This window comes from Anomalospiza imberbis, chromosome Z (genome assembly GCF_031753505.1).
Source record: "Anomalospiza imberbis isolate Cuckoo-Finch-1a 21T00152 chromosome Z, ASM3175350v1, whole genome shotgun sequence".
NCBI classification, from domain to species: Eukaryota; Metazoa; Chordata; class Aves; order Passeriformes; family Viduidae; genus Anomalospiza; species Anomalospiza imberbis.
Window position 1 is genome coordinate 19,879,264 of NC_089721.1, and position 22,045 is coordinate 19,901,308.

Genomic DNA, 22,045 nt, shown 5'->3' on the forward strand with positions numbered 1-22,045 from the left:
AGCTAGACTGTTATGGGAATGAAGTGACTTACCTTTTTTACACCACAGCAGATGCATGAAAGTCAGTTGCCTGAAGTCTTTTTACTTGTCTCTAGCATACACAAATTTTCGTATTCCTTGTGCTCATACAGTCTGATGGGAGTCAAAACACACAATCTTACACAGTTGTATGAGATTGATCTCCTGTTGGACAAATGTAATCAACATTACATGGACATGTGGTTTTGGCATATTCAATTTACTGAATACCAGGATAGCATTTTGAGCTAGTTGTTTCTATTACCTGTACACAAGGCAGAATCTGTATGTTTCATTAATACCAATTAGCACGGTCTTGTGAAGAAAAATAGCAAAAACTGACATTATTTTCTTCTTTCCTATGTTGCCCTTCTTAATGCAAAGGTAGACAAGATTTAAATCATCACTTTGGGTCAATTTCATTTTGTGTTTCTTTTTCTTCTCTCAAATTTAATACATTTCTGTTATACTGCTGTAATTTCAAGGCATCAGTCCTCTCCAGAAGCAGCAAATTCCATTATCTTAAAACACAATAGTAATTTTCTGTTTTAAGGAGGCGTCTTTGAAACTTAGGTTTAAAAACTACATAATCACTCATCTCTTCTTTCCTAAATGCTCTAGAATGTATTTCTGGAGAGTTGTGAACTGCTGCATTTCTGCAGTCTACTTAGCCTGAAGGTAATGCCTTACCGTGTACTGCCAGGGATGTGGGTGCAGTTACTACTTATGCCCCTTTCCAAATGAATTAATTTTCTAGTTTGTTGGGATTTTCGATAGATCTGTATTTTAGTGGTATTTATATGACATCTGTTAACTGGCTAAGCCCTCACTACCTTGGCTTTGCTTTCTAGAGGAACTTAAAACCACAATTTTTAAGGCGTTGTTTGTTCTCTGTTAGTATGAAATCCTTTGTGTAGAAAATGCTGAATATCATGAGATACAGGAAAATTAAGTAATTAAAGGACTACTTCTTTTTCTAATGCTGTACTTTGTGAATTGTAGCTAAGAAGTTAAATATTCCCCTATAAGAATTATTTATTAATTTTGCCCTATCTACTTGAGCAATTTTACTGCTTTCTTATAAATGTTTAAGAAATTACTTTCATTTGTCATAAAGTTCTGACATATCTGCTTAGTGTCAGGGGTGGGTAGGAAGGGCAGACATGAAGCCTGGAAGGTGAAAGACGTGGCTGTACTTTCCTAAGACTCACTTCTGATGCTGCTGGTTTCAGTCTTTTGCATACTTAAATAAACTAGTTGTGGAAAAACTCGTTCTTAATGAATTAACCCTTCTTTTTAACTTTTAAAGTAGTTTTAGTAAAGGTATTGATAAAAGTATAAATACTGTGGCTTTTCAGTATGTCATATACACATCAGAAATGTTAAGTGAATCCATTCTCTTTTTTTTCTTATGTTTTATACCGGATCAAAAATTGTGCAATAATATGTGTAATTTGAAGGTTTCTGAATTCTTTGTAACAAGTGCTTAATCTTCTGCAAGAATGGTAACACAAATATACAAAAGACAGTATTTGGCAATAGTTTAGATAACGATGATTTATTAAAAGGATAAAGAAGATTGTAGAACAGTCTGAAAAGAAAAATAACTGGTAGAAAGGCAGGAAAAACTGTTGCAAGAGTATCTACTGGAAAACTCATGAGCCTTGAGCCAAAACTGATGTCAAAGACATGAATGTCTCATTATGATGAATAACCAAGTATCACAGACTTTTGTACTTAAAATAAATGCTACCGCTGGATCCGCTGGATTTACTGGATATTTAATTTTTCGTGTATTTTTTAGTTTTAAGTTTTCTTGTCAGAAATCATCTGGTTGGTGCTTTTTTTTTTTTTTTTTTTTTTTAATCTGGTAACACAATGAAACAGAAGAGTTTGGTGGCTTCTTGTAGTTGCACTGACACAGAAGAGAAGCGGTTAAGGACAAGACAAATCAATGTTATTCTTGAGAGGGGGAAAAGGGTAGTTCTTTTTCTGCATCCAAACTACATGAAGTGATGTTAAGTACTTGAAAGTGAAAAAAGTGTGTGAAAGAGCTGACTAGCTGCCAGCTTAGTGCAGGTTTCATTACAAGGAAAAAATAGATTTTTGAGGAAAGAAAGCCCGCAAAAGAAGCTGTGAACAAGCTTTAAAAAAAAAGCCCTGAGAGCAGGTGGAGGCAGTGTGCATGAATGATGTATTTATGTAGCTGTGAGACATAAACACATGAGCACAGCAGCTTCCATATAAATGTGGAGTTCAATTTGTCTTTATTTGCAATGTGCAATTTTTAAATGGAATATACTTTTAAAATGTTCTGAACATGTAATTAATAGTTCCATGTTTTTGTGGTTTAGGGAACACTTTGATCTTGTAATGCCTACAAAAGTCCAATAAACTTTTGCTGGTTTTTAATGGGTTGTGTTATATACCACAGTTAAAAAAAAACCTACTTGCCAGGTTTTAACTTGATGATTTCCTATTAATGTTTTTTTGTATAGTAATCGCTTCAGTGGATCACTTAAAAAAGGTATTGGCTGTTATTGAAATCCTGTGTTGGGAAAGATTCTGAAGTAGGGAAATTCTTTGAAAAGTAATGAGTTACAAGAAAGTTTCTTCATTTATTACTTGCTTTGCTATTAAAGCTTTGTTTATATGAGTTTGGTTTTACTAATTGTGAAATGTTCTGCAATATATGTCAGTAGCAGAAATTATTATTTATCTTTTCTTTCTATTATTGTAAGACTTATTTTAAACAAAATGTGCAATGGTTCATGACTGCTTGATCATTTCTGAGACTAGATATGCAAGGGAGATTATTTTATACAGAGTACTTAAAATTATTTATAATATTTTACAGGAGAAACATTTATAGGCCTATAGTCTATTTATTAATACATTATTACTTCATAATACAATGAATGCTTACTGCTTTCCTCAGCTAAATTATGTGAAATATGAACAGCAGCCTTGTCTTTCAAGTTAGAATTTTAAGGATGTAATCGTGTAAATACTAAATTCCCTTGGGAGTATGTGTTGGAAGGCATTTATATAAAATATTAATTAGCTATTCACAAAGTACCAGACTTAAATGATACATAATTCTGCTTTGGTACTCTATTTGTTTTACAACCCTCAAAATTTGTAGAATTGTGGATTATGAAATTCCTGGTTTTGTTCACTAGAAATATTAATTGATTAGTAGGATCATGAATATAGCTGTCTAGCATTTTCTTTACAAATTATTCTTTTTACTGTACCTACTAAAGGATAAGGAAACTTTAAAAGAAGCCAGTTATCCATTTTACTTTTTCAATGCATTTTGAGTACTAAACAGAAAATCTGTTTCTAAAGTATCCATGCTACTTTCATTATTTCTTGAATTCCATTCAGTTTAGAATTACAACTGAATATAGTCTCAACCAAGTGCCTTCTGCCTTGGCTTACCAAAAAACTTGAATTGATATGGTGCTGCAAGATCAATTGCCTTGAGAAGCTGTAATTGGCATTTTAATTTAATATTAATATAATATGCTCTATTTTGTATTTGAGATTGCCTGTGTGTATACAGTTTAACTGTTCAGTGGACACAAGGTAATTTCTAAAGCTTTAGTGCCTACTCATATCTGAGGACGTACAATAGCATATTTCTTAAGGGAGTTTTCAAAGAACAAAACCAGGAAAGTTCCAAGATGTTGAAAGGAAGGGAGAATCAGAATATTTGAACTGGATATCAGAAATATTTTCCAAATTATGAAACATAAGGAAATGATTGCTTGAGATATTTATACTAACAGTACCAAAAAGTGGTACGTGTCTCATAGGAAAGAGGAAGCAGATAAACTAACTTAGTAGATCTTCTGCATTTTCTTCATCCAGCTTTAAAAATAATTTGCTACAAATTTTGAAGTATCCCTTTTTAGCTGTTCCAAAAATCAGTTTAGCATTTGTCATGTAGTTTTTGCAGTGGAACTTCAGCCAGGACTGGTATGACCAGAATATTAATTCCACAGAAATTTTTAAAGAGAACTGTTAATGCTGTCTTCAGTTTTGTTTGCATTGTCTGTGGATTTCTTGCTACTACGTGGTTCTTCCTATTGACTAACTGCACTTTAACTATCTTCCCTAGATTTTTTTTCTTGCACTTTTCAAAACAGAGTTCATTTCTGCCCAAATTTTAATTTTTATAAGTCTTTTAATGCATTTCTGGTTTTTCACTGCAGATAAGAATTATTTAGTGTCTGTAGATTTTTATTAATATTCTGTTTACTGTCTGATTTGTAATTTAGCCAAGTCAGTTTATAATAGCTAGTGAAGAAACACAGTTATGAAAAATACCAACAAATTCACAACAAAAATGATCACTGAAAGGTAAGATTTATGGCTTTGAATGAATGATGACTATGTAAAAATCAAAAGAGCAAGAGCAAATATTTCTGAATAATCTGGTTACATATAACATGCTTATCTTGTGTGTATTGAGTCAGTATAACTGCAGCTCAATCATTATGTGAAATGAAACACTTTTTACAAGAGTAGTATTTAGTCTGAGCTTAAATGTAATTCCACTTTTGTGGAAGTGCAGTGCATCTGTATTAGCAGACACACAATGATTTAAAAAAAAAATCTGCTAGCAGATGGTGTTCAACAAAGAGTACTATTGTTTCAGTATGAGATGCTTCAAATGTTCTGGGCATTTAGCCCAGACAGAGCCATTTTTCCTATAGTATGTGATCAGGCAATAACAAAAAGAATGAAAATAGAGGTGTCAGTCCATATAAAAATATTTTTATAACTTAATATATCTAACAAGTCAGTGGCAATTATTAAACCAAGTTAAATTAACAAAACTGATCAGATCATTCTTTTTACATTTTCATGTCTCTCCAAACAGTTATTTGGCATTATACCTTCTAGGAAAAATGAGTTTGGAAAGTTAAGCTACCTGCTGGTACTGTTTAAATGCCCACAGATAACATAACTCAAGCTGCCTGGTGCCTGAAAGTGAGTGTTGGGGCAATCAACAGGAACAATAAAAATCTGTTCAAACAGAAAATCCACAAATCCCAAGGATTTGGAGCCTCCCTGTGGATTTTCCACAAATTTTGCTGTTTTCAGCAGAATCTAAGCTTTTATTTTAAAGGTGAACTGCAAAGCTGAAAAGAAAATTGAGTTAATAAAGTATGTGCTGAATCCCCTGCTCTCCTTTTGCAGCCTCCTAACTGAGGCTGTGTGCCACATGTGTCTCAAGTTTTTCTTTTTTTAAAAAAAAGTATCAACACACTCAGTGTTTAAATATCATCTAATACTTACTTTTTGACCTCAAGAATAAGCCTCATCTCAATAATCTATTAACACTGAAGAATTTCTTTAATCCATCATTTTGTTTTCTTCAACTGAGGTGTCTGCCATCCCTCAATTTAGTCTCACTTTGTTTTTTTCTGCATTTAACACTTTAGAATATGAACTTTTGAGCATACAGCTGTAACCTTCTGTTTATAAGGATATTACAGATATAAAATAATTTTAGAATAAAATGTGGTACATCTGGCTTGAATGAGGATTGACTACTGATTTTAGTTTGCAAGCATTTTCCCAAGTATTTTTAGATTTAAATTGTAAAAATCAGATGGACTCTGACAAAAAGAATTGAAATATGGTTACTTAAGTGACATGAGAGTGTTTTATGTGAAGTATTTCAATTGACATTCCTTACTTGAGAATATTTAGTAATAATCTTTAGTAGTTCTGTAAAAACAGGAACAGGATTTTATTGACTAATCAACAAATGAAAACCAGATCCCAAAATGCTGATAATGAGAAATAACTAATACTCTAATATTATATTATAATACTTTATAGCATACTGTACTATATCTGTTCCATGTATTATAATACTATACATTTTGAAGTAAAAACCCCTGAATTACTACATATGTGTTATATTTTATGTTATTATGCATAGACTTTATGATAGAAAGGAATTTTTTTATTATAAGGAAAAAGTAACATTGAGGATCATGAGACCTGTTACGTCTGTCCAATGATCTTAATTGTTATTAGCACTGATTAACAGATGCAGTGAAGAAATTAAACATAAGATGAAAAGTAAAAAGAATATTGGCAACTTTTTTACCTTATGTTGTTGCAGAACGACTGCTTCTTGGTATGATCTTTTTATATTTTTCTTCATTAACTGTCAATAAATGTTCTTTGCCAATAATTTCACTAAGAAAATTTAAAAGAAAGGGGCATCCTTTGATTTCTAAGTGTGGGTATCATTATTATTTTAACTGTCTACCTAACTATTTAAGCACTGAATTTTATTGGTTTATTGGTAGACTTTAGTATTTTTAGGTGCATTCTGATTCTAAATTCCAAGCAGCCTAGAGATAACACACCATTTAGTGCTAAGAGGTTGGGACAAATAGACTCCTGGAAATTCTTAGACTTTTTCACGAAACATGTTTCTGTACTTAATTAAAACCCGTGTTGCCGGCTTTCTTATGATGCCACATGCCTGTTTTGTTTCCAAAGTAGGAATGAACCAGTTACTAACTTTATGTTCCTTAATCCAAATGAACACTGTGTTCAGCAGGTGATAGAAATATTTCTCTGTGTTACAGCTGGATTTCTTGTCTGTTTAATGGAACTTGTCTATACCAAGAATAATTTGCATTATTTCATAGAGTGCAAAACATGGTTAAAGTATATGATTACACTATGTAGTATATTATTTTAGCAATAGTAAAGCAGTTGCATGTTTATTAAATAAAGTACTATATATACAATTTATGTGACAGCATGTTTATATGTGACAGATAAATGCCCTCTATAGCCCTCTACTGATCGAATTGATGTCAGTGGTGGCATTATTACAAGAATCAAACTGTTCTTGTGATATGGGCTGTGAACATGTTGCCTGTGTCAGCTTAAATATAAAATTTAGTCAACTGTTTTATAATAAATTCAACTAGTAAGTACAAAAACTTAATTGACCGAAGCCTAAAAATATGAAACTTGCAGGATATTTCCTAACTGAAGCAATTACACATGGTATAAAATACCTGCTAGGTAGCACCTGTCTTAGAAATGCTCAAAAATGAGGTTAGTTTTCCTTGTATACTTACAGCTAGTTGTTTGGAAATGTTTTCAGCCTACATATTTTAAGCCTATGTAATTAATAGATTCATTTGGTTTTTTGTTAGGTTGTTTTTTTGTTGTTTTTTTTTTTCATTTTATTTCATTTTGAGATAGGTATAATACATTAAACTATACTTATAATAACCCAGTAGAATTATTTATATATAAAGCAGTGTATAAAACCGAAGGATTGGAGACTGCACTTACAATACTAATAATTGACGTGGTTGTATATGACAATGTGTTATCTCTAAATTGCTGTGGCCAGTAGAATAAAACATCCTATTGAACATCCTTAACTAGGTTTGATACAGATAATGTTAATTATTAGTCAATTACAAATCTTTTCAATCACACCTGAGTGTGAGATGATCATCTGAAGTAGACTTCTATTGTAATATAATGATTCAGGTCCAGTTTCAGATCTACAGAAAAAATAAAACGGCTTTGCTACTTGATTTCATTTCTGAGATGTGCTTTAGCTCAATTTAGAAATTCTTTTCTTTCAGCCTAAAGAGCTATCAAAATATTTTTTCTGGCTCACATATAGTCCACGCTTAATTGATATACAGATGTGAGATAATAATGTAAGAGGCATTTTAGAGTCATTCTTTATTCACATGAGCCGGGAATGGGTAATGGGAAAAGATTAGTGATTAAACTACTTCATAAGAATGTGAAATCCACCTGGAGTATGAACCAGATCAGCTCAAATATTCCTCTGTAAAATAACTTAGACCTGAGATGGTTCTTGTAGAACTCTGAAATAATGGACCTTACTTTTGGTTATTCATAGACTTCACAGATTATAATAATTGTTATAGAAACTACCACTTAAATTTCATAAAATCTTTTGTAGTGGTCTTACTATGATGCTAATTTTTCACTGATTTTTGTGACTCGTGTAGTTGAAGTTAAAAACTAATGTACAGAATATACTACACACTGAAATACATGCTTTGATAACACTGTGGGAAACTGGGGTCATTTTTCTGGTTGTGTATAAATTGGTGTAATTAATTCTATACTCTTTAGTCATTCTTCAGATAACTCTTTTGTCAGGTGTGGCATGATGGTTGAGCTTTAAGTGTTGAATATGGAGTAAGTTTCCACAGTTCATAAATACTGAGTCAGGCTTTGATTGTATTTCAAAATTTATCTATTGGTTATTAACCTACTTCCTTTTTTTATCATTCATGCATTACATAAAATTAGAAAGCTTTTGCTTTTTGTTTTACCATTGCATATCTCACAGTTGTTGCTTTCAATGTTATATCAAGATTTCCAATTACGTAAAATAGGACTATGATCTTTCTAGGATTAGCAAAAAGACTTCGTTTCTCTCCATTCAGAAAGAGAAAATGATAAACCATTTTCTGTGATGAATATTTTTACATGAGCGATATTTAATTTCTAAAATCAATTTTAAAAATAAATACATTTATGCACCTTCAGACATGGAGCTCTCTACTATGGCAGATACCACTCCATGCTTTTGTGCTACTAAGTCAAGTAAGTGTCAGTGTTTTAGAAACCATAACTGATTTAAGAATAAATTATGCCAAATTAGATCAAAGATCTTTTTAGCCAAATGTCCTGTCTCTTATGGTGGACAGAAGCAGTGTACTGTTGGAATACTACTGGGCAACTTTTCCTTTTTCCAACAATGTGAAGTTCAAGGCTTATTTAGTCAGGAAGTTCATTGGCCTTTTCTGTTTATAGTTCTGTGGTATGTTTTTCTTCTGTGACTAGACCTAGTTGCTTTGAACCTGTTCATGGTTTTGATCTGTTTGGTGTCTTATGGTAATACATTCCTCAGTTTAATTGTTAGCAGTGTGGGCAGTTTTTCCTTTTATTTCTTTTAAATATGTTGTTTTGCAGTTTTATTTTATACCCACAAGTCCTTGTTTTATTAAAAGTAGCAAATAACACCCGTAGCTTACATTCTGTTGAAGATATTTTTGTCCTCTGTTTGTTTGAATGTATTTTTTAGGCTCATTAAGATCTCCATTTATATTGTAATTCACCTTCCACACAAAATGTCTGCAGCCAGTATCTCTAATCACATCCTGTCTCTGATGTCTGGAATCTGATTTACGAATAAACTTTGACATGAGGATGTCTTCTTTTTACTAGATAGCCAGAAGGACTTGATGGCCCATTCTCACCAAAATCCCAGTTGAAACCGATCTGCTCCTCCTGTCAGCTTATTTAGATAAAGGAGATCATAAAATCAAGGCAGGAGGGTTTTAAAACATCCTCTTAACCAGCTTGTGTCCTTATACAGAAGCAGGGGTAGACTGAGCTATGAGTGCTTGACTGATGAGTGAGCTACATAATTTTTCCAGAGACAGTGAATTCACAATATATTACTTTGCTTATTTTGATTGCATTCTATTGTGCAACTCAGGAGGGTAATTCCCTGAAGTGCTATGTTTACTGTGTATGTCTCTGTTTTCTGCCTTAAATAGCAGGATGCTACTACCAGATCATCTCATTCAGCCTGTACCTAGCAATCTCTGTCTTCAGGAGTTCCTCAGAAGAAGTATGATGTAAATTGTTTTGACAGTGGAAATCCTGGCTTTTGACTTTCCCATAGTGTCCTACATCTCTACCCTGTCACATCATGTACATGTGGTTCCTTCATGTGACAAAAGAGGGCTTGGGAAAAGCAGTTGCTGCAGCTAGGTTCTTTTCTTGCTGCCAGAAAAATTTTTTCCAGTCTGCTCTCTCTTGTCTGGATCAGAGGAGCCCCTAGAAGAGGTGGCAGCCAGGGAGGATCCCCAAGCTGGATGAATCACCCTGTTGGATCCTTTGAGGCTCAAATAGTAATATTGGAAGAAGGTGGGGGGGGGTGGTTTGTTTTGAGTGAGGCTCAGTGATTGTTTCTAGACTTGAAACATTCTGCAGACAGTCTTTAAACTGGCATTAAGTTGATGACATTTTTATGGACAAAAAAGCAATTTTATGTAAAGTTGACATTTGGGAAAAATTAAATTATTTTCTCTTCAGATATCTACTCATTTCAAGTCTTAAAAAAAAAATCTGTAGTTGCTTGTGGAGGAATACATTAGGTACATTATGTAGAATGTTTAGCTGATCTTTCAGACATTTCAGTATTGATCCTGAGAGAACCTTAAGACATACTTAGTTTCAAGCTTTTTTTACATTGCTAGAACTACTAGCTACTGTGTACTCAGAGTTCCCAGTTGTAGTCTGCAGTAGCAAATCATTTTAACATGGTTTGGGTTTTTAAAATACCAGTTACGTAGAGATTGCAGAGCAGACTCACTCAGGAATAATGTTGCAATTTTGTAATAGGGAAGAATGTTAAAATCTATAAATGTCTAGGCCAGCTAGCTCTATGAAAGATTTTTGGCAAAATTCTTTTTTTAATACGGTCCTTCAATGTAATTCCAAATAAAATTTGTTTATTTAACATTGCTTCTATTATAGAATTTACTGTTTTGTATTGACAGGTAATATGGTAGATCATAAAATAACTCTGTATATCTGTGGTGACTATATTTTACAGTGTCTGATAGGTTTTTATGGAAGCCATTTGGTGATCTCATCAGCAACAAGTCTGTTGTTTCATTACTATCAGATTCAGTGGGTTTGTGATTAAATCAGCAGAATGGCGAACATGAAGGGAGTCCTGTTCACTTTGCAATAATTTCCATCTGTTAAAAATTTTTATCATATGTTGGGAAACAGCAGGCAAAACTCAGAGCAAGTCTTTTATCCAATTTCCAAGAAATGGTGATATATAATTGGCATATATTATATTCTTAGTTTAATCTGTCCAGTTAGATGTTTTAAATAACCTATAGTTTACCAGTATTAGTAGAATATATAGAATACTATTTCCATCATCCATTGTATTATTTTCTTTTGAAGACTCTGGTGCTGATACAAATACCTTGGTGCTTAGTAATCATGAGCACTGATGACACTTTGCATAAAATGGAGAGTCAGAGTGAGACTTGTAGAGAAAAATATCCATTTGGCATATGCTGCTGTCTGAAGTGTCTTTGCCTCCATTCATGATGTAGGAATCTGCAAGTGGAATTGTCTGGACAGTGGCCAGTACCATTGGCCTCAGAGAACTGGGAAAGGAATCTATCAGCAATACCCATAAGCTGATTTGTAACTAGATGGTGCCAAGGCATAGAGTATTCTATTTCTTCTGAAATTCATTTTTAGCACTAACTGTTCTAAATAGATGTTCCTGGTTTTCATGTAAATGTCAGACATACTTTTAATAATGTGAAAGTTTTTTACCCCAGAGAAACTATGGTCTCATCTGAAAAGTGAAAAATATTTTATCTTTTCTAAATTACTGGGATATTACTGAGTGCCTCCTTGCCTAGATATTAAAAGTTTGCAGTAAGTTGTGGTTTTACTACACTTTTTCATGTTTCTTCTGTCTCATCTTCTTCTAAAATTAGTAATTCCTTTTTTCTTCATCTTCAGGTCAGGGGTCATTTTTCATTATGGGAATAATCTTAGTAATATTTTCTGGAGCTTCCTGTATTACTACATTGGCAATTTTGGCATAGGATATTCAGTTTCATTTATAGTATTCTAGATGGAGTAATGTTGACTGTCTCTTGTAGAGCCACTATAATAATTCTTGGTTTATTCTACTTAATAACTGTGCATTTTCTGTTATTGTTTTCCACAACTATAGATTGGTAGAGATCTTCATTGTGCTGTTACTATTTAAGTTCATAGGCTCTTTTCATGAACTTATTCTGTTACTTTAGAGTAACAGTCCTTGTAACGAGTAGAAGGACTTTGCTCTGCAGGATATTCTTCAGTTTTGTAAGATAATTTTTTTAGAGTTTCTAAGAACCCACTTGTTCCATTTTCCATTTGTGAGCTAAAACCATGAGAAATCACCATATTTTGTCTGGGGTTGGCTGAGTTCCTGATTTTGGATCTTACGGAAATGTATCTCACTCAATTTATTCAAAATATCTAACTTGAAGTATTAATTTAGTTATACTGAAATAAGCAATATAATTGCTTATTCTTGTCTTAGTCTAGCTAATTTTTTTCACTCTGCGCTTTATTTTCAATCCACTTTTCACCCTTTTCTCTCTCTTTAAAAGGCACATTGTATAGGCTTTTTGAATATATAAAGCTGTTCATCTTGTTGTCCATGACTTTGTTCATCCACACTTTCACCAGTCTGTTTGAATGAAATTACTGGATTAGTGAAAAAACTTAGAGACTCGCTGTTCAAGTTTATTTTTCCTTGTTTACTTGATTAGTTACTTCAAACAGAAGCTGTCATGATGTCCACTGTGCTGTCCTTGGCCATCCCTTTTGTTCTAGAGATGCAGTGTTTGTTCCTACCTGGCCATGTGGTACAGCACTGGTTTTAAGGTGAGTTAGTGAAGCAGTCATTTCTGAGTTCCTTTCTGAGGATGTACTCTGGAGCTTTATCACACTTAAAGCTGGTTGAAATTTACCCTTCTGGCACCTCTCTATCTGTTCTTGTTTCATATTTATGTCCAAATCAGATCAGGTTCTTGGAGAGTTACTCCCTAGAATCTTCTTTTGAGAAAGCTGGCACAAATCAATCATTTATCCAATCAGCAGTTATTTTACTTTATTATTGCTTTTAATCCCATGTGACCTACTGACCTCTTGCTTCTTTTACTTCTCTTGTTTAAATTAATTCAATCATTTTTGCATTAAACTTTCAGCTGTTTCATCTTTAAAACTCATCTTAGCCCCTTTAATACACTTTCTAACATAAGACATTTTGCAATCTATTCTGACATCTCTAGCTTTAGGTTTGCAGAGGAAAAACTTTTCTAAAAATTATTTTACTGCTTGCTTGTCACACTAATTAATTGCTTGTCTTTCTGGTCAATTTTTTTGTGAGCTTTACACTGCAAGTAATACTTTTGGGATTTTTTTTGTGCTTAGCCTTGCTACTTCTAAGGGGTTTATTAGTTTTATCTAAGGTATTAGAACCTGTTTGACTTTTCTGGTGAAACCACACTTCTAAAATTTAATATTGAGTTACAGATTTGGTTTGCTTCCCCTAAGAGAGTAGAACAATATAAGACAATGATCTAGATATGAAAATAAGAATATTAAAGATGCTTATTAGTGGCTAAGAGAAAAAACATGTTGAATTGGTTTATTAAAAAAGACTCTGATAAATTAACCTGCCTGTAGATATTTCCTGAGCCACGGTAAGCTTTTTTTCTTGGCTAAATATTCATGATAAAATTTATTTGGGATTAATCTGGAGGAGATGGTTAAAATTAAAGAGAGGGAAATACAGAACAAGAACTGCAAAATAAGTAAGAAGTTGGTCAAAAGTGAATATGAAGTATGTTGAAAGCTATTTTTTTTAATAAAATTTAAGGCAAGTTCTAATTCCAGGTTTTCAGTAATACTTTAAATACTTAAAAACCCACCACAGTTTGTTAATAGAAACTTGTAAAGACTATGAAGTTGGAAAGTAATGTTAATGAGACAGGAATATCCTAATGCAAAATTGTATGATATCAAAAGCTTGAATGATAGAAATAGAGTGAAATTCAAGAGTCAAAGAATCATACAGTAAGGAACAAAACCAAAAAATCCTCCTGTGGGCCATCATTCAGAAGTGACAGAGTGAGAGGAAAACCTCTTAATTGTAAGAGTTCTGTTGGGCTGCAATGTGAAGTGTTATTAAAGAAAAAAAAAAAAAAACAAACCGCAAACCCTACTTCTATAAAGCATTAAGCTAGGCATTTGGAATCCAGATAGATACAGCATTGGTCTGGATGAAAGATGCTATTGATCTCCACTTTTTCTTGTTTTGTTTAACAGTTGTTAACTATCTTGTGGTAAGCAAAGTTAGGTTTTCATCTTAAACTGAGAAAACTTAGATTCTCCTATGTGTTCCAGGATCTGCTGTGAACACAGAAGGTCCACATAGTGCATAAAATCAGCCTTAATATATCATATGTGGTATATGATATATGCTTCTATACATACACTAATGCATACATCTGCATTTTCTGGCAGTGTAACTGGTGGCTGAACAATGTAAGCAAAGAAAGTTTATAGTGAAAGCTAATACCCTTTATTAAGCAAACTGTGGAAGAAAAATAAACTAGCTGAAGAAGAGCTCGTGTGCCCTGAAACCTGTGGGTTTTTTTCCTTCTACAGCTGTGTTAGTAACCATAATGAAATATATTGCCTCTTCTTTGGTATCTTTCTTGCTCAGGTTTGTACTTCATGTTCAGCTTATGGGCCCTTTTTTCTGAGTTTCTCCCAGTAGAGAGTAGAGCCAAATGGTAACATTCTTAATCAGTTTCAGCCTGTAAGAATTCACTGCACAGTACTGGGACTGCTGACATACCACATAGCTTACAGTTCAGTATGTATAATTAAAATAGAGTGCCAGTTTTCTGAAGTGTTAGTGATGTGATGCACCTATTTACACTCAGGTGTATGGTAGTGAAAAGACAGTAACAGTTGGCCATGTAGTCTTTCATAAACTTGCCAGTCCTTTTAGATTTCATCATTGAAATTTTTCCTCGATAAAAAATATAAATAGTGGTGATTCATCCATAAATTAATTCATTGCAGAAGTTTTTAACATTTTATTTTTAAAACATGAAATTGCAGTACTAATTGCAAACTGTAGTATACCAGCTACTGCTAAAATCAAACACAACATTAACTGTCAGCCTTACTGTTAACACAGGTGGCCACACAGGACACAGCAGCTATATTAAAATGTTTCATCTACACTTTTCCATTGTCAAGACTGCTGAATATGTCTGCCACCGTTTTTACATCATCATCTTATTTGAGATACAGTTGCAATACACCATTTGCAGAAAACAGACATGTCTGACTTCTACAGCAAAACCAGGCTGGCAGAGAGACAAAGTGCATATTCCAAATCCATAATTTTTATTCTCATATTTACAGTTGTAAAATTCTTGCAGTACCAGAGATGAAGAGTAATGCAATCCAGATAAAAATAAGATTCTTGAAACCTAGAAAAGTCTTAGATGTATGTGCCAAATGGGAAATTTGCTTCCATTCCAAGAATTGCATGTTCGCAGATACCCCAAGGAGCAGAAGGGGGAATATCAGAAAAGGCTTCAAAACTGACAGTGTAGAACAGAACATTCACCTTGATTCTTCCACACATTCTGCAAATCAGCTAGTTGTGCAAATATGACATTTGATATTGTTTTGTTTTATCATTGAGGTTCTCTATTTGAAAATACTGTTTGTATTTTAACTTAGAATTGGAACTCTCAAGTTTTTCAAGAGTGCATTTTTCAGGAGTGTCTAGCAGAAAACAAAGCTATTATCTGAACAGAGATTTCTGTATTCTTTCTCATTGCTTCTGGTATTATTAAGGTGCCTGCTTGTCAGTTCTAGAATAACTTTTCCATATAAATCATGGGCATTGAAAATTATCATTAATAAATATAAGAACGAGAACATGAAATGTGCTATTAATGGAATTAATATGTTTGGGAAAAGATGTGGCTTTTTGTAATAGGATCTGATTGAATCCAGAACTTCCTTCCAGGCTATTAGTTTACATGATGAAAGGATAATATTGTACTATAGCTTGGTTCTTATTGGGTTTATCTAAACTGAATTAAAATCATCTCTTCTGCTATGAAATTAAGATGAACAGTGTTGAAGTACTTCAGTAATAATTTTATTTTATTAAGATGTTACAGGATTCTACTCCTGTAAAAATTAAATTTACGTAATAATCTTGACATACTTTTTATAACATTCTAGAATTGCTTTTAAAATTAATATGAGTATTTTAGGTTGTTTTCTTTGTTCAGATATGCTTACTTGGAACAACACTTTCTAAATAATGTTACTGTTTAAGGAAAACCAGTTAGTAATTTTTTTTTTATGTTACTGGATGAGAAGACAGAAAAAGCAAATGGAAGGAAATTGTCTTTAAAAAATATAAACAATGTAATTATAATACTAAAAAATAGAAGGGGAAAAAAAACGCTATGCCATCAAAAATAATAATTTAGTCATTACTACAGCACTTCCTTGAATTAATTCCTGTTTCAACCCTGACTTGCATTTTAGAAAAATTCCAGGCCCGGTGATGAAGATGCCATGATCTTTCTGTTGTGCAGTCTCTGAATAGTTCCTCCATTAAAAATTTACTTTTATCTCAGCAAATGCTTTAACTGTGAGGCTATCTGTATTGTTTTGCCACTACCTAAATATTTCAGTTTTGAAAGACTGTGGTCTTCTTTAATATTGGTTGTACCAGCATCAGTGAAAGACTGTGTGCTAGGGTAACCTCATGGAGTTTGAGCCTCTCTAGGGTCTTACGTGGAGTTTAGAGAGGGACATAGTGAATATTCCAAATTGTAGGGAAGTTTAGACTGGAGTTAGGGTAAATTTGGAAATGCATAGAATGCAAGGTTTTCCAGCACTTTGTGATTGGAATACAGCATCAAATTAATTTTAGCATCTTCTGAGATTTGTCATCACTGGATGGGAATAGCTGAATTAGTTTTGAATATATGCAGCCTTTTTTCCCCCTAAATCACAGTTAAAGAACATACTATGCCTCCCTAGATCTTATTTGTGTCTGTATATAATAAATATTTTATTTGTTAGAAACTTGGTATGCTTAAATAAACACAGGTAGTTGTGGTTTATATACATGCGTGCAGAAGCCTATAAGTACAAAGAGGCTTATATATGCATCTAAAGAAGGAGGAATGGTTTTGGACTTGTGCATAGCAAGTATGATCGTATGGTCACTTATGCCAAAGTAACAATTACTGTTTATTTCTATAATCAGTTCTCTTTTCTTTTGCCAAAGTGAAGTCAAATACAGAACTTCTCTTTTTTGAATAAATTTACTTTGTAAATTCAGAAGACCTTTAATTACTTTCAGAAAAACACCTTCAGTACATGACACTTAGAAGCAATTTTATCCATTTAACCTAAAATAATTGACTAAATTTCCAACTGATATTATTTCTTATTAACTGAGTATTATTCTGATCTAAATTACAAAAGAAAAGTAATAAATATACATATTAGAAAGTTGAAACATGGAATATATGTTATTAAGAAGATAACTGCAGAAAATAACCTCCATTTTTCTGGGGACCACCCTGCCTTTGATGCAGCCTAGGACACAGCTGGCTTTTTGGGCTGAGAGTGCACACTGATGGGTCATAACCGTGTTCTCATCCATGAGCACCTTCCAGTCCTTTTCAGTAGGGTTGTTCTCAAACATTTCCTCCCTCGCCTTTTAAGATTAAACATTTTCAGATAACGGAGTTGGCTAACTTAAGTGTAAGAACTTTAGTGAAATTGTAATGCTTTCTGCTTTACTAGTGTTCATTTTAATAAAAGTTAGAAAGCTACAAGAATTCAAAGAACAGAACTACTATTTAATCGTGATAGGAATGATACAGAGAAATAAAGGCAAGTTAGCCTTCTTTCAGTCCTAACCAGGTATAATAGAATGGTTTCCTACACTCTTCAGAAGAAAAAGATATTACCAAAGTTAAAAGTAATGCAAGTTAGTGTGATTTTGTAGGTAGTAGACAACTATTGCCTTTTGGGTAAACTGGAGGCAGGGGATTATATGATACAGGTTCAGAAAGTGTTGACTCTTTGATTTAGAGAAATAACTGTACTTCTGCAATGTTTATAGTACAGGTAGATCTGTATCAAGCATTTATTTGAAAGCTAGTGACATTCTTATTTTTATTTTTTGGAAGTCCTCATAAGAAATTAATAGAGTACATGTGAACAGAATATTACAAAAAATTTGAATTTAATACCTAAGTTGGCACAATACAATAAAAGAATCCTTGTAATATAACTAAATGCTATGTTTTACAGCTGTAAGTCAAGCTGCAGGACAGTACAACTGCTGAATGACATTTTGGAAAGAAATGTCCAAGAGGTGAATTGAGAGTCATTGTAGAAAATGAGTGCTTAATGCAGTGTCGACCTTATGTTCCTTTTTGAGTTAGGAACCAAGTAAATCACCAGCAGAGACGTGCAGGAAAGCTGAAATCCATCAGTATATCTGATTCCGAATTCATCTTCAGAAGGACTGAGGAAATACTGCAGGGAATTCTGGATTAGAAAGAAGTGATTAAAGAGCATATTAGGAGAACATTCTTTCTTTTAAAAAGATGTCTTTACAAAGAGTGTGAATTATTCTGCTAAAGAGAAGCCAGAGTGGTAACCATAATTAACAATGTAGAGTTGTTGTTTCTTGATTGTGCATTCAGATAGTTTACTAGGAAAGCTGATGCCTTGATGTCTTCAGGGTGTGACTAGATTTTAGCAGAAAGTTACCTAAGTAGTTATGGTTCTTAACATCTGGAGTTCCTATCAGTTCACTGTTAACAGTCCTGTCAAACCAAGGCAGAGCTGCACCAGAAATTCAAATGAAATATCGCTATAAATTTTGTAGATAAAATCATTTTATTGTTCTGAGTAGAATCTGAAAATTCTGGTGTTACGAACCATTTGGCTAAATACTTTTCAGTTTTCTGCAGAGGAAGGTTACATCTGCTCTGGCAGTATCTCTGCATGTAGAGAGTAGAAGTTTCCAGGTTGCAGAAACTTGGAAAAAGATGAAGAAGCAGAAAGCAAGAAGAAGAGGAGAGCCTGCTGTAGCTGTGAAATCAAGGGAGCAATGAGACAAGGATGGAGCAGAGAGCTGTGCTTTTATAGCAACAGAAACTTTCCAGGCATAGCAGGCACTTACATTGTTGTTTACAAACTAACAGCTATGTTATGTGAAACCTGAATGCAAATTTACTGCGTGCAAAGACCTAGGCATCAAAGATGAAATTATTGCCTTTCTCACCAACCTAATTTGGCAAAGTGAGCCTAGAAATAAAAAATAGGCCAAGTGTAGTGTCTGTAAAGAGCCAAGTATCAAAGTTGTTTATTGACGTAGTACTGATCATAGAAAAGGCTTGAAAAAATATTTTGGAGTTAGACTTTCTAAGAGTTAAGATTTTCTGTGTTCTGTACAAAAACCTCTTTTGACAGGGGAAAAAGAGGGTGAGGGGAGCTGAATAATAGTCACTAGGTAGTGCATTGTTCATGCTGCAATAGTGTTTAGCTAACTCAAAGAGTAAGTGGGTCCCCCTTACAGGAAACTTCTGATGTGTTAGACTCTGTTAGTCCCACTTTGTATTGCTGTTTGTAATCCACTCTCTCTGTGTTGGTGTCACTGTATGTCACTCTAAATATTTTAAACATGCAACCTTATATTGACGTATGTTGTTCCTGCTGTGTAACTTCAATAAGAAAATGTTGCAATATACTATAATAGTATTGTAATGCAGCTTTTTACAGTTTTACCCTCAAATTATAAAAAAGCAATGAAGATAACTTGGATCAAAAATCTCTCTTTATCTCTTTTCCCCCTATAATTTTCTTTTCAGAGCTGTAGTTTTTTGTAAAAGCTGTTAATCTTGCTTAGTGTAGCTTCTGCCATGCTGTTGAAAATAAAGACCTCCTGATGTGGTTGGCTGAATAACTTTACAGTGATAGTCTTCTTTGCTAGTGCTTTTTGCAAGTGCTTTTCTGTATTTGTGCATACATACAAATGACAATGAAAATCAAAACTTGTCATCACCCAACAGTTCCAAAAAGGGTGTAGTCAGTAGTGGTATTACAGATGAAAATTGAGGTACATAAAACAACTGCAGGGAAAAAATGCTTGCATGTCATGTTCCTACATTGTAATAATTTCTGCAGTTCATTGATTTTGATGAAATTTAAATCAACCAGAACCTAATTTAATTTTTTTTTTTTATTTTAAAGTGCAAAATACAAATTCTAACATCAGAAAAATACTAATTAATTACCAGTTCTTTTCCACAGGTAACCATTAGATGGACACAAATCATCATAAGCTGAAATAAAATTTAAATTCACTTTACAGAAGAGCTTTTTTTTGCATTGAGGGAGGTTAAGTAGTTACCCAGAGACCTTTTGGAGTCTCCATTTTTGGATATTCAAAACCTGACTGGATAGTGCTCTCAGCATCCTCCTGTATTTGGCCCTCAATTGAACAAGGAACCTGGACTGCCTGATCTTCAGAGGTCCCTTAAAAATTGTGATTCTAAGAAGAAAAATATTTTGTTTCATATTGGCAGAATGATCTGAAAATTTTAGTTTCTTTTTTCTAGTGTTATCACATGAGGTATTTGTAGAATTAAATTAATTTTCATATCTAATAATATATGCTTACATACATTTCATGTCTTTGTCACTGAACAACTGCATTGCTTGTCCAGCCAAAAAATCCAGGGAAAATACTAAGATTTATTACTTGAGTAAATTGAATTTTATAACACTTGCAATATTTATTTGGCAGTACCTCTGTTTCAGATTCTCTTCCTGTGCTTCTCATGGCTAATTAGAATGTTAAAATTCAAATGGGGATTCCTTGTTTTATTATTCATTTCCTTAACATATTTCTAATAGGGTCTTAAAGTAAGATGTCTGCTAATGTTCTTTTGTTATCCCTGCTAATGAAAACATGGACTTTCTGAGGTCCTAAGTGATTTTTAAGCCATGTTCTTAGCATCAGTGAGTCCATACCTTCCCTTTGTTTGTATCAAAAATCTATTGCCCATTTACTTTGATTCTGTTTCTTCTGAGTAGTTGTACATCTCAGAAGATTATATTCTTATAAATATTTATCTTTGCAGTGAGGAGCTACGGAAGGAAGCCCGACAGCTGAAACGAGAACTGCTGGAAGCAAAGCACAAAAAAGAAGAAAGAGCTTTAAGACCCAAAGAGAAAGAAGGTAAGAGGTTTTGTGTAAATCCCCAGTTAACATTCTGGTTTTAGAGGGTTTTTTGGTTTTGTGTTTTATAAATGTACATAAATGTGGACTGTTGTTGAAATGTAAGTGGTTTTTTTCTTTCCCTAGGGATGGTAGTAATGTAATGATGCCAATATGTATATAGGTAGCATTTGTTCTCAAATCAGGTAGTATTTCTCCTTCTAAGTGTTCTTTAGTTACATCCATGCTGTGACCTCTTGACCTGCAAGGTCATCTTGACTTTCTGACTTGGAAAGGTTCTTAAATGCAAATGGTTAATCTTGAACTCAAAGCTGCTGACTTCAGCTTTCATGTATCATTAGAAACTGATGGAACTCAAATTCTCAAAGTCACTACCATATTTATTTTCCTTAAACCTTAACAAAATGGGATCTTCAGCTGCCCTCTTCTTTGTCAGACAGTTTTTATATTCTGTTGCTTTTTAAACGTGTATAAATGGCTACATTTATAATAGCATGTAAGGTGCACATTTTAGTCCAGAAGGATGAAACACCCTTTATTAGACGAACTGAAGAAACAAAAAAGTGTCTTTAAACACTGTGGGGTTGCGAGACACACTTTTAGAGTGGATTCTTAGCTCAGTTCTCAATACCATAAAAATATGAAAGAAAATATAAAACTTTTTTTTTTTTTAATTCAGATGACATACAATTTGCAAGAGTGGTAGAAAGTATGACATAATTTTTAGAAAAATTTGTGGACTCTCTTGAATAACAGGTGAGCTTCATCAGCATTTTGACAAAGTAAAAATGCATTATCATGAATTTGTATATGAAATCTGGCACCAAATGTTAAAAATTGTTGACTCTGAAAATATTCTAGTAATCACTGAATGAATATAAGCTCTCACTGGCAAAATAATGAATGCTGTCCCTAGCCATGTAAAAAAAAGAACTGTGTGTAGAGGTATAGCAAAAGTGAAGTGTAATCCTTTTGTACATATGTGATAAATTATCTTGAATAGTGCCATGTATGGCAGTTCTTACAGTATTGCTTAAGCTTGTCCCTGTTCTGGTG

At 33.3% G+C, this 22,045-nt stretch overlaps 1 protein-coding gene across 1 annotated transcript in view; it reads left to right on the forward strand.

Annotated features, from left to right (window-relative positions):
* Window positions 1-22,045, forward strand: part of CWC27 (CWC27 spliceosome associated cyclophilin) — a 96,392-nt gene that overhangs the window by 45,675 nt on the left and 28,672 nt on the right. The window contains exon 11 of the mRNA XM_068176321.1: window positions 20,892-20,989. Within this exon, the coding sequence (XP_068032422.1) occupies window positions 20,892-20,989 (98 nt within the window). The remainder of the gene's footprint in view (window positions 1-20,891; window positions 20,990-22,045) is intronic.